Source organism: Sebastes umbrosus, chromosome 20 (genome assembly GCF_015220745.1).
Source record: "Sebastes umbrosus isolate fSebUmb1 chromosome 20, fSebUmb1.pri, whole genome shotgun sequence".
Lineage (NCBI taxonomy): Eukaryota > Metazoa > Chordata > Actinopteri > Perciformes > Sebastidae > Sebastes > Sebastes umbrosus.
Genome location: NC_051288.1, coordinates 16,016,547 through 16,030,469, shown reverse-complemented (window position 1 = coordinate 16,030,469; position 13,923 = coordinate 16,016,547). Strand labels below are relative to the sequence as shown.

General features: G+C 39.0%; 1 protein-coding gene across 5 annotated transcripts in view; it reads left to right on the top strand.

The window, feature by feature from the left end:
* The window catches only part of LOC119479140 (zinc finger protein 385B-like), a 75,377-nt gene that overhangs the window by 36,215 nt on the left and 25,239 nt on the right, over positions 1-13,923 (top strand). Inside the window, exon 1 of one of the 5 annotated variants that reach the window (XM_037754417.1) lies at positions 8,836-9,277. The exons of the other annotated variants lie outside the window; for them this stretch is intronic. Within the exon in view, the coding sequence (XP_037610345.1) occupies positions 9,268-9,277 (10 nt within the window). The 5' untranslated portion in view covers positions 8,836-9,267. Of the gene's footprint in view, positions 1-8,835; positions 9,278-13,923 lie in introns of those variants that run through there. 5 annotated transcript variants of the gene reach the window in all.

The following is a 13,923-nucleotide window of genomic DNA, read 5'->3' as shown; positions in this document are numbered from 1 at the left end:
TCAGGTTGTTACTGTAGGTGGTTTATGTGTTGTATATTTATAAGGCAATCTCAAGTCTGCTCATTGTTAGCATGCTAAAATATCATCCACATCAGTAGTGTTACTTTGTCCTTGAGAAGCAGATTTAGGCCATACTCCAATCTACAAAAAAATCTGGATTTTGATATCCACATGACATCACCACGCAGACGATGTGCAGCTCTCTGCTTCCTCTGTGATGCAAAGAGTGTTGACAGACTTGACACAATTTATTCATCATTATTACTCATTAAACATGTCACCGGAGCAAAAGCACAGGTGTAAATGAAAAAGTTAATGATGGTTGAATTCCATTCAACTGCTTCCAGCCTGGTATTAAAATATGTTGTCGTTATTTGTACCCGCACTGTGATCTCAATATAATTTATTTTAATTTTCAGTCTACAGACTTTATTTTGTCACATTCCCCTTGTACAGTACATACTCAAAACCTGCTTAGATTTATGGAATTGGGTCACACAGCTTATGTCTGATTGTGGATAGCTGTCGCCTATCATTTATTAGACTGTGTTGGCATATTTATTTGACTGAAGAGATTTATCATCTAGAGAACCATGTGAGTGTCTTAAAGTGCCACAAACAATCTGAGAAAGTATTACTGTGACCTCCATTCTGCTCCAGTTTGCTGGCAAGACGGCAGCGATTTGTTCACTCGGATAAAATGCTGCCCTTACTGACACATTTCTCTAAAACAAGGGGAGGATTGTGTAGGAAACACTTCCCCACCATAATCCCTACTATAATAAACACTCTACAGTATTATAAACACTGAATTTACTCCTTGGGGTACTACAAACAAAAGGTTGTCGACATATTTTATCATTGCCTTTCATATAATGTGCACGTGTTAAGAGATTAGACATCAATATCATCAGCACCGACAGAGTTTAAAGAGCCGACCCGCTGCAGGCCACAGTGTCAGAGCTATCTCATCCAATAATTGATAGTTGAGATGAGACTCAGTCATGGGCAGCTTGTGTCAGTCCCTCAGGGTGAAGGGCCTCTCGTTTCCTCTCAGTGATTTCACACCTGCCATGTTTGAACTGGTTAAATGAACCCTACTGTGTTTAACCTCTTTTGTGTGGGTTGTTGTGAAATTGACAATATAGTCAAACAACTGCCTGGCCTAAAAATAGCTCTGGAATGGTTTATTTGGAGCAAAAATGCAACTAGACCACAGACAGGAAAAGAGCCTGGAAATGATCATTTTAAAGGCACAGACTGCCTAATTTATTGTCCTGTGTCCTTTGTCATATTTGAACTTGTGACTTGTGTATTTCTTAAAATCTAAAAATTCCTAACTTGTTAATCGGGCGGGTGATACGGCCACAATCTTTTATTACAGTATTTTATCACGGTATCTGTAAATATCATGATACAGTAATTGTTCTGTAAATTCAATTAAGAAATACTTTAAAGTAACCATACAGTACTTAATTACATTTGATTTAGGGATGTTAATAATTAAAGCTTCAGTAGGCAACAATCTTTTGGCATCATTGGGCAAAATTTCCATAATAACCTTTCAGCATATTGTAATTAAAGTGTTCTGAGAGAAAACTAGACTTCTGCACCTCCTCATGGCTCTGTTTTCAGGCTTTAAACAATCTAGCCCGTGACGGAAGACTTTGACCAATCACAGGTCATTTCAGAGAGAGAGCGTTCCTATTGGCTGTACTCCGGCCATGTGAGCGGTGCTTGGTATTCCCTCAAGAGATCTCAACATGGCTGCCGGGTCACAAACTTTCTCATTTTACGGCTAAACGGTACACTACAAGATGATTTCTATTTAGCTTTCGTCCCTGACCCGCCGAGTGGGGCGAAAGCGCACCGCTGTAAAGGAAAGAGGTGAACTGGATTTATAACACAAGACATCATTGCGAAACGGAATGCAGCGCAATAATTGTTTTATGTCAATTATCTTGTTTTCATAATCGTTGGAAGCCAAAATCGTAATTGAAATTAAAATTGGATAAACTGCACAGCTCTACGATCAAATATTAGATTAGTTTACTAATCATTTCAGTGTTTTTTTATTCTTGAAAATATCTAATATCTTTTTTTTATTATTTACAAAAGCATAACTAATCGGTCACAGTATATTGGATATTATGATATTATTGAAATAATAATTTCTGGACCTACAGTATAAATTGTATGTATGTATTTTGTTTTTCACTGGCTGTTTATAATGAACCAATAAAAACCTTAAAGTTTAATATCTAACCAACAGAAACCATCATGGATAAGTGAACTGTATTTTCATATGGAACACTAAGCATCCCTTAATGTGGAAGCTACATCATTTTGTAAAATGACTCATTACTGGATGGATTCATGCAGAAAATGGCAGCCAAGCACTTCCTCTATTAAACCTTGTAAACAAATAGGAAGGAATATTCTTACACAAATAGCATATTTTAAACAATGTCTCACCAGCCATTCTCCCTGCTGCCTATTTCCAAGTAGAGAGAAGAAAAGGAGGACGAGCCGAGTCAATTAAGGTGACTGTTGGTATAATTCAGTCTGTGCTGCGATGAAACCAGCCTAATAATACCCGTACCCTCCCACAGCTGAACTAGCATTCCCTTTATTTAGCTGCACGAAGCGATTGCTCAAATGAAAAGAGATTTTAATAGGGTGCTTCTCACTGGGGGCCTTTTGAAAAGGGAACGGACCGAAGCAGTTTCCACTTCCTGCACTCCACGCTAAGCTTCTGGACCACTGTGGAGTCGTTTCACTTCAGGGGTTGTGGTTTTACAATGTTTGGTATGATGTGTGTCATGCATGTAAACTAAAATGAAAGTGCCATTTCTGATATGTGTGTATACTGCATACACAGACACACTCAATTTTCAAAGATTTACCATTACAGGCACATAGTGGGCCCCAGATGTTTAATGCTTTTAATGTAAATTTGCAATTCAGCGTGAACTAAAGAGAATAGCCAAATGCACTGCTCTCATATGGTGGTTACAACTGATAACGCTGTTCCGTCTGACGGCGCCGTCGCAGAAGCGTACAGTAGCACCCACCCTCCGGTTACCCCCCAGGTTAACGCTGTTACCTCTGTCAGCCCTTTTTGCTGTTGCTTCCACTATTAGCGCTGTTAGCACCGTTAGCTACAAGCCACCGGCTAAGCCGTCGCCATGTTGAGAGCCGTGCGGAGGCAATACAAATGCTCCCAATCTCGCATTTAGCACCTTTAACAGTTTCAACAAAGACACTTTTCCCCTCTAAACTTCTCAGAAGGTTTCACTTGTTTGAGGCCAAATAAGGTTAAATGATCCAATATTTCACAAAAAAAATATATATTACAGAATATTAAAATATATATATAATATTGTATTGTTTTTTTTTTCTTATTTTGTAACAGAACTTGAAAACTAATATATGCACGTCGCGTTTCCATGGGTCCATTTTAGATTGAGTCCAAAATTTTGGACCTCTTACAGCCAGCAGCAGGAGCAACAACAGGAACTATTGATAATAATTTTTTCAATATTTTCCAATGATTTTTACCATTATTTTGATTAAAATTGTAGTCAATTAGTTTATACAACTGAACCTTTTAAAAGTAAAAAAAAAGGTTTTGTAAGAGATTTGTAAGAAAGGCTGTACTGTAGGGTGCTGCCCAGTGACCTTCTCCAACATGCAGCCTGCTTTATCTTTTTTTCATACACAACTCACAGAGTTTGGTGGTTGGTCACTTTGGCTGTTGCTGACGTGCGGCCCTCCTGACGGCATTCATTCATTTGAACATCACAGACGGCCCCATGATGTGAACTTATAAGAAGCTAAAATGCTCCTGCAGCTCTTTTCTTATTTGTTCTTTTCAACCAGTGAAATCGATGGGGTGCAAGTACCTTTTATTTATCTCCAACAGGATTCAGAGAAGAGAGGAGGGAATAATGTACTGAATGAAGGATAACTATATCGACTTTTAACAAGGACAAAGAACACAAACATCCATTTATTCTACTCCTCTCCTGTCTCTTCCCACATATTCTGTATCTCTAACATATATCACATACATCTTAGAGAGACTGCACATAATTTGGTAATAGTAGTAATAATTAGTAATGACATAATGTAGTAATAACAAACAAAAATGCCTTTGAAGTGTGATGATTAGAAGAAGGAAGTCAAAGGCAGCTGGTTTTGCTGTGAAGTCCACAATATCTTATACGCATCTACAAAAATTGAGAACGCAAACATTTTCCCTTAGTTTCTGCACAGAGACCTTTGAAGTGGCCGACCTGAATGTCACACCTACAGAGTTTAAAGACAGCGCTCCTCTGCGTGTTTGGTGCTGTTTTACGGCAGTATTTATTGCCTGGGAGGAGGTGCAGCCTTAAAGGATAAAGTCAGATAACAAAAGTCTCTTGTGCACAGTTAACACCACAGATTACATGAACAAGACCGTAACATCATCGCCTGCAGGTTCACTCTGCAAGATGTGCACTGATATGTATCTTTGGCTATTTTTAGGTGTGCCGTATACCCGTGTATACGCACCACTACACCTCTGGCTAAAAATCTAGTTTCGGTGTAACCTAGTGTGACTGTACTTCCAGGCTTCTTTCATTTGATTTTTCAAATTAAAACTGTTCAAACACACATCCTAAAATCAAACCTGTAAGATAATGTCGGTCAGAGAGGTGCCCTACAACATTTCCTGCACCATTTATAACAATCTGCCACAGAAAAGGACAATTAAGCCTTTCTTCTTTCTGTAACAAAGCTTCCCCTCACTAATGGAAAATCTATAAATTTCTCAAATAGAGCTCCACTACAGATTGACTTGGTTTAAAGCTTTCCGTTCCTGCTCCTGTATACCAACATACAGTAGATGCATAGTGACACAACCATATAAGCGGTATGTCTGCAGGCACATATGCACACACAGACACGCTGAAGCATACTGTGTGAGCTGTGAAATAGGATATTTATCAGCTCGAGTTTGGTGCTGCTTGGCCTCATTTCATACAGCAGAGGCTGCTTTAGCATAAAAAACAGCGATTTTTAAGATGTCACTTGGTCTGTCATCGACGGCCATTCTGCACAGTCTGCAGGCCTGCAGGAAGGAGTAAAGCTGGAGACAGAGAGACAGACTAACGGGGGTGATGTTGGCTTGTTCACCATTTCCCAATTTTGTTTTTGACTCAGCGGTTGCCAGATATGGCACCAAAACCCTCAGGGGCTGGCTGGGTCATCTACAGGTCAGGGATAGCTCAGAAGTTACCCAGGATGCTGTACCTGGATTTCAGACCCGAATAAAACAAGTACAAATTACATTTTTAGTATCTCAGGTGGCAGTGTATTTGGGTTGTGAGAACATGAGTCATTATCCTGCATGTGAAGCAGAGTCAATATATTTGATTACTTGAATACAAACATGAGGAACGCTGGAGTCATCTTTGTAGTGAAAGAGTACCTTTTTTGAGATTGTTTTTGGATGTTTGCCAAGATAAAATAAGTAAATATTAGCATGTATTTACATTTCGTATGTCTATTTAGTAGAGCTGCAACTAAATATGTTTTTCATTATCGATTAATCTGCAGATTATTTTCCGGATTAATTGTTTGGTCTGTAAAATGTCAGAAAATAGTGAAAAATGTCCATTCCAGTTTCTGGGTCCAAGGGGATGTCTTTAAATGTCTTGTTATGTCAGTCTAAAACCCAAATATATTCAATTTAATTTGATGTAAAACAGAGAAAAGCAGGAAATCTCCATATTTGAGAAGCTGTAAACAGCATTTTCTTCTATTTTTGCATTAAATATTAGTTGGCTATTATTTTTCTGTCGAGCGACTAATCGATTAGTCTAATAATTGTTTCAGCTCTACTATTTAGGAAGTGTAGTCATTATAAAAACTATATGTATGTATGCGATGGGCTGTGATACTGTTAAAATGCAGAAACATTTTTTTGGGGGTGAATTAGTCTGGATGCAAAGAAGCTTTGTAAATCATTTCCTACTGTTTCTGTCTCCCTTTACCAAGTCATATTTCCATAAGTAAAATGGCAGGTCGATCATACACTCCATATAGGAAAATAGAGGTATGCATAGCCGATGTTTCGTAGGTCCACAGCTAGATGAAAGCATGCCGTGTGTAGCCGTGCAACCGTTCTGCTCGGGGCCGTCTCTCCCTGCACATTCATTTGAATGCAGCAGCCTGAAATCAAGTGTATAACTGTCAGGATTTGTCAGTGTTGTGCTTCCACACCACACTTATTCGAGTGGACAAGGAGCCAGCGAGGAGCGCATAGGGCAGACACAAGCAGCGCGTGTGTGTGTGTGTGTGTGTGTGTGTGTGTGTTTATGTGTGTGTTGACGACACTTGTGTATGACATTTGAGGCCGGGGTTTCAGGGCAGAGTCTATGAGAATAATTGTGTTTATTTGAAGTGATTATAGTGACTGTGGAATGAATAACAATGCATTGAAGGCCTGCCCTCCCCGGCGGTGCGTACAAACCTCTGTGTGTTGCCTCTAACGAAATATCCAGCTACGTGCTTCTGGAATGAGTCGAGATTTCAGATGCACTGAAACTCCTCCTCTCCTCTTCTTCAGCGACTGAAAGCACATAGCAGTGATAATGCATTCTTTTATTATTTAAGAGCATGTCCGAGGTGAAAATGGTCACAAACTGTAAGAAGTTCTTCACTTAAAGGAACAGTGTGCAACATTTTGGGGGATCTACGGTCTTCCCAGAAATGGAATATAATATTCATAACTATTTTCATAAGTGTATAATCACCTGAGTACACTAGTGGAGTACGTATAATATAGTATAACGCCAGAATTGTGTTTAAAAACAGTACTTGAATGATTATACTTCACATCGTTTCTCAATGGTAACGCCAAGACCATCGCTGTGGTTAATACGTTGCAACTCAAAAAGCCATTTAAGGTAAATATCACTCAAAAAGAGCAACACAGAACCCAGACTCAAACTCTGCTCTGCAGTGTGTCAATACAGTAATCATGGGAAGATTAGTCAGGAAAATGAGCGAGCTATTAGGTGAACAATAATCTCTCCCACCTGCTCATTAAAATAAACACTCTGCTGGAGCTATACGCCGTCGCTTGCTTGATCTCAAATAGTTTAAATTAGCGTTGAGTGGTGAAAGAGCTGCTCTATCAGTATGCTAAGCTTCCATTATGATTTACATCTTTGTATCTCGTTACAGAGTGATAACCCTCTGCTGCATGGACGCATTGGGAGATTGGGATCTTCTGATAATGTATCTAAAAGATAGATGCAAATGAATTTTGCCTTTGCATAAGAAATATAATATATTTGCATGGCTACACGTTATTCCCTCCTAATACTTACTTCCACCCTTTTTCACCCTTCGCAAAATGCCGTTCATACTATCATAAATGGCAAATATAGATCATTCTTGTTTAAAGAAGTGTCGAATTCTTTAAGGATTATGAATGTGTTATTTCTTTGAGACCTACATTACTTTTTATCCATTCTCTCTCACAGTCACTGTCCTCAAACTCACTGTCCTCACTATCAGTGAGAAAGACTCTACTTTAGACCATTAGATGTACCTGTGTGGTATTGTCCTAACAAGTAGCCTCACTGAATTTGAGGCAACACGATTTTGCGTTAATGCGTTATTATTGAAGAAGCGGCTTGTCACTAAAATGAGAATAGTTAGTCAGTCAGTCCACCTTAAGTACGCCCGAGCTGAAGTTGGCTTGGGTCTTGAGGAGTTGTAGCATTTATCCACCGACAAATGAACTGTGCACACACTGAACTGCTACGTTCACAGCTATAACGTTACTGCTAACTTTATACTCATCGTCACACACGCGACGGGCCGCCGTGCTTGCAACACACTGCCAGAAACCCTGACAGAGTACGCCAGGCAGACACACATAGCTGACAACCAGGCAGCTAAACTAGGACACTTGCTGCAAAAAAGTGGTTGCATGTGTCTACGACGATGCACGCAACAGGGTGGCTGCTAACTCCCCTGAACGAGTGAACTAGTCTGTTTTGCACATACACTGCCGCTGGTATGAGGTAAAGGATGGTTTTAACCTGTTTGCTTGCAGCGTGTGGAAGACTCTAGTTTTAGAAGAAGATTACCAACTCTAGCGTTGATGATCGGTTAATGAGGTTCGGCTATCGGTCAGAAAAGAAATTCTAAATTGGCGGGCTATTATAGTCACTTCAGCCACTCGGGATCGTCATAAATGACATGTAAAAATCTATAAATGAGAGGGTGTGGGGGTCCAAAAAGATATGCCATGCAGTAGCTAACTGTAGAACAAACAGTTAATTTCAATATTACTCTACTGCTACTTACTTGGGCTGAAACCACTGCTGTTTAATTATGATAGTGATTATATCAGTCACACTGAAGTGGCGGTGGGAAAAATAATGATTATGTGCTGCATGAGTGACTCAGGTTATTTTGATTGAAACCTCTGCACACTCAACCTATTGGAAATGTAAACAGGAGTGTAGAAATCATTTATTCTAATCAAACAGGACCTTGCAATCAATCATCACAAACACAGGGCTGCAGTATCAGATGTAAACATACAAGGTGTATCATTTGGATGTGGATTGAAAGCTTTTAATTGATGTCGATAACTTGGGGGGGGGACAGGGACAACGTAGCACAGCTGCATTTGAAGCACATAAATGATGCCTATTGTCATCAAGTAATGCCAGGAAGGAAATTACATTTGAATGTCCTTAAGGGAGCATGCAGGTGTGAACCCTGAATAGAAAATGGTGCTGTGAAGAAGAAAGAAGAAGAAGGGGGGAGAGAGATGGGATGTTCATGTTGTTGATAGCCAGTCCTCTGCCAGCTCTCTCTCTCTTCCTCTCTCTCTCTCTCTCTTACATGCTCATGCACACAGAAGAATACACACTTGCTCTTCAGACTCTCACCATCGCACTCTTTTCCTTCTCCGCCTCGCTGTTTCTCTCCTCTCGCCTCATAAAGGGCAGCGTGATCAGCAGAGCTCGAGGCTTTTTAATTGAACCATATAATGTGTCGTTCTTTAGCTGCGGCAGTTTGGATCACAGCCAGGATGTGTCGTTGACCGGGAGAAAAGGGTTTTTCATCTGTGTTAGAGAAGGTTATCTGCGAGGAGGCACTTTGTTGTTCAACTTCTCTGATGGGAGATAAACTGGCTGGAGACGCCTAAAGTCCAACACAGAAGAGAGTGGCAAGCACAGAAAACACGTGGAGATGCTGTTCGGTAAGAGCGTTTGTTTACTCTTACAGTATGTGACTACTTGTTTATGGGAATGCAATAGCCACACAAGGTTTTATTTGTCTTGAGCTTGTTTTTCCATCTGCCTAAATGCATGCAAGCGCTCCCCTGTCAATGTGCGTTTTTACAACAATGACTTCACATCGTTGCTCAAGGGCAGGCTCAGTCTCCTGCCTACCATCTGCCCTCCTTCAGCTCCTCTGCATCCACAACGAGTCCCTCGTCTGTTTGTTTTTCTAATTGACCCCTTTTGATGAAGCCAAGAGTGCAGTTCAGACCGATGCAACACTGTCGCTCCCAGATGTGTCAAGTCATTTTAAAGCCACACAAGAACAGCGTTGATATCGCCGCGCAGATTGCTGGCAATTATGTCTTTGCTTCCCGAGGGAAATATGCCCAGATTAGCTCGCATAATTGGAGCCTGTTAAAGATAAAGGCAGTGTGGGGATTTTTAGTCATTTGTGTTTGTTTTTTGTTTTTTTTCTTCTTCAGCTAAGGAGCAAAATGCTGATTGCATTTAGGGGGTTTAATTTTAGAACCACTTTAGTGTTGCCAAGTTAAACTCTTTCATTTTACCAGCACACGTAGACAGTTTGCCAGCCTCAAGTTGTTTGACCTCTAGATAAATGGATGCAAATGAAAGAGTAAACAAGAGTTCAATATGGATATATGTAGAGCTGAAATGATTAATCTGCATCTATTTTGATAATCTGTTAATCGCTTCAGTCACTTTTCAAGTAAAAATGCCAAATTTAGCTTCTTAAATGTGGGAATTTTCTGCGTTTATCTGTTTTATATCACTTTAAATTGATTATCTTTGTGTTTTTTGACTGTTGATTAGACAAAACAAGGAATTTAAAGATTTAACTCTGGCCTTTGGGAAGTGTGATGGGCATTTTCACTATTTTTTAGACATTTTATAGACAAAACAATTAATCAAGAAAATGAATCGTTAATGAAAATAATCGTTAGTTGCAGCCCTAGACGTATGTTATTCATTTTGGATGAACACTGAGGTTACTAAAGGCTCTTACAGATTTTATAGTCTTCTTATTGTCTTTATATGCAGCTCTGTCTCCTAAAAATAACCTTCCCATTCAATTAAAACTGCGTTCTCAATCGCGTTGGGAGGGAAACATATTTGTGGCAGATTACGTTTGTCTTTAACGTATCACAAATACGTTTGTATGTGCGCAGACGGCTGCATCAAGTGACGTAGTACAACGAGTGACGCACAGAGCAGGTGACGTATATCGAGCGAGCGTTAATGAAAGTTACGTAGAATAATAACGAATATAACTAGCGAGAAAGTCCACTACTTAGGTGGATGGGTCAAACAAACACAGGACCTTCCTCCAGAACACTGCTGTTCGTGTCCGTATGTGTGTATTCATTTTAAGCCAAACCATGAGGTTTTGTTTAAATTTACTATGTTAACCACGTGTTTAAAACAGTTTAAAATTGCGAACGTAATCTGGGAGAAAACATGTTTCCCTTGGAACGTAATTGAGAATGCAGTTTACTTGTATGGGAACGTAATTTTGTGGAAGAAAGGGTTGTTATATGATGAGGATGAGAAAGACGTGTAATTTCTCATCTCATAGAGTTAACGTGTGGCGCAGGTTTAAATTACGCTCATACATTTGTATTTTCGTGATATACTACAGTAGCTTTTGGGCGCATACACACTGTGCCGTGTGTGCCTGGATACTAAGAGTTGTCTGTTTGGCAGCTCTGGATGTCGTCTTCTTTAAATGGCAGATTAGAGAGATCAAAGGGAAACAGTTGGAGAGGAGATAACTGTAGAGTTGTGCCTGGTGGCCATGCTGCAGCTGTCCCCATCCCTTCACCCGTCGTCTCTGAGCTCCGTGTGGAGGCTGCAGTGACGGCCTATGTATATAAATCTCATTCTCTGTTCAGTGTAACGAACAAGAGATGTAATGATGTGTACAAATCCTAGAATAAAGAACATATTTCTCAGCTTTGAGATTTATATCCTTCTATACGTCTTTTGTTGAGGACATAAAATGATATGTAGCACAGCAGAAACTGGAGGAGGCCTTAGTGCACTGGATAAAACCTTTATTTAATTTATTTAATACAGCACATCAGGATCACAATAGTGTAATAATACACATTACGAGCTCTGTTTCCGTGTCATACCACATGACGCACAGTCAGCGATCCCACCCACGGTACGACATGGTGACTGGTTTTGGTAATTACGTTTTCAGATGGGCAAAGAACAATCGCACCACAATTGGAAATTAACTGCGTCCAGTGGTGTAAGACGCCTAAGATGTGATTGCCACATGGTCGGTTCAAGCCTGACTGGGGATCTTTGTAAAAAATATTTATTTAGCTCTTTTTAAAAACATAATATTCCAAATTGCTCTATAACACAGTGGGAAACATGAAACGGATAACTGAAATGATAAAGGCGTGTGAATCACCAGAGTCCCCACGATATGATATTATGACGATACTTAAGTCACGATACGATCATATTGTGATTTTAAACATTTTGCAATGTACTGAGTATTGTGATAAGATATATTGCGATTGATTACTTTTTTTTCAATTGTAAATTATGCAGTTTGTCAACTTCTGTTTTATCTAATTAGATACAGTTTGCACTCTGTTTATCTCAGAGTTTTCATTCACATATCTTGAGGTCAGAGGTCAAGGGACCCCTTGCCAGTTTTTCCTCACCAAAATTTAGCGGAATTTGGGATATTTAGCGTTCTTCACGACAAGCTAACCTCGCATGGTACCAATCGGTTCCTTAGGTTTTCTAGTTTATTTAGGATATCAGTATCTTTACTCTAGCTTTAAGACTGAGCAGGCCATCGGATTGTTCAGAGGTTAATATTTTATATAATAAAAGTCCATGTATCGATACAATATTCCCACACAAAATATTGCGATACTATGCTGTATACATTTTTTCCTCCATCTCTAAAAGCTAACCAGGTTATAAAACAATAAAATAATAGCGTAAACATTTTGTAGAAATAGTTAAAAAAAACATTTTTTATAAAATAGACTATAAAATAAACAGGACAGACAAATAAAACAGGTTAAATTGATGAAAAAAAAACAGGTTTTAAATGTGACTTTTTAACAATATTTAAAACAGACAGTAACAAATGTATTCATTATGACATTGTAGAATATTTTATTCCAGTGTTTTAAGGCACTCTTTTTTTAGTTCTGAGTTGAGTCATCAGCCCTCTGTTCCCCCTCCTACATCTTTTCTGTTGCCCTCTACTGTCAACTAACACATGCTGGAAAATGTCAACATATTAATTTAAAAAAGAAATACAGGAAATGGATTGTGATTAGAATGAATACATTATCATTAAGTGTGACACAGGCCTCTTTAGTCCCTTTTAAAAGGTGGTCAAATAAAAGTCCTACTGTGCATTCTCATGATACAACCCTGTGATGCGTTTACTGTACAGCCGAGGTTAGAAACGCCACAGAATTGCTTTAAATTGCAATAATTGGTAGTTGTCTGATCATCTTGAAATAACCACTTAAACAGCGTCATGCTTTGCTGCAGTGGATTATCTTCTTAGATTGTACCTGAAGTACACATAATAAGGTAAATAGTCTGTGTGACAAAGTACAAAACTAGCGATTAGAGTAAAACGGGGTACATTTTTCTAACATGGTAGAAAAACAAAATCTTTCAGTGCATGACTGAAGTACTCATTTTATTAGGAACCTACAACATTAGCAAGTATGATGTTATGACCCATTATATTAGCTATGAGACATTAATCTGTGTTATGCGGGGATGGAGAGAGAAAGAGAAAGCTCATCCTTGTTATGTTTATGGAAAAGTTTTTCAAAATGTTTGACGAGACAGAAGTTCATGAGTCAGTTTAGATGGGACCATTAATTTTCCTGTTGGGGCTCAAATTCACTATCCAGCAGCGTTAATGACTCATTATTATAATCATAGGGTAATGAGTATGGCACAGTATGGTTTTAATTGCAATACTGATAGTGCAGATTATCATAGAGAGCAAATTTAATTAGGCTACTGTACTTTGACTCAGTGCCTTGTGTCGGTGAGAGCGTTTTAATTTATTTGTACCACAGCAGCGTCTGAAACAGCCGTCATCAGTCGGTGGTGTTTGCAAGTTCAGAGAATATAAATTGTGATATTATGCAGACATCGATTTCACACACTTATTTGTGTCGTGACAATAACACAAACACAAATCACATAAACTGTTATTGTTACAGAATCCATAACAGAAACAATTTTGACCCTAACCCAAATTTAAAAAGAATTTGCATTAACGCGTTATTATCAGGTTAACATTGACAGCCCTAATTTGAACACATCATGCTCATTTTACAAATTATTTTTATTTTCAGGAACTCATTTCAATACAGTATGCATACAATATGAATGAATAAATGTGGCATCCTGTCTAATTTTCTGTGTGTTATAAAAAAAAAAACGTACCCTCCTTTACCTCAACCCTTCTAAAAGAGACTGACAGCCCCAATCAGTCATTGTAGAGTGTTGATGGCTTGAGTTTGATCAGCCAGACTGGTAACGACTGTGGCAGTTCAGACACACACACTTGTTTCTGTCACTTACCTGTAGGAGG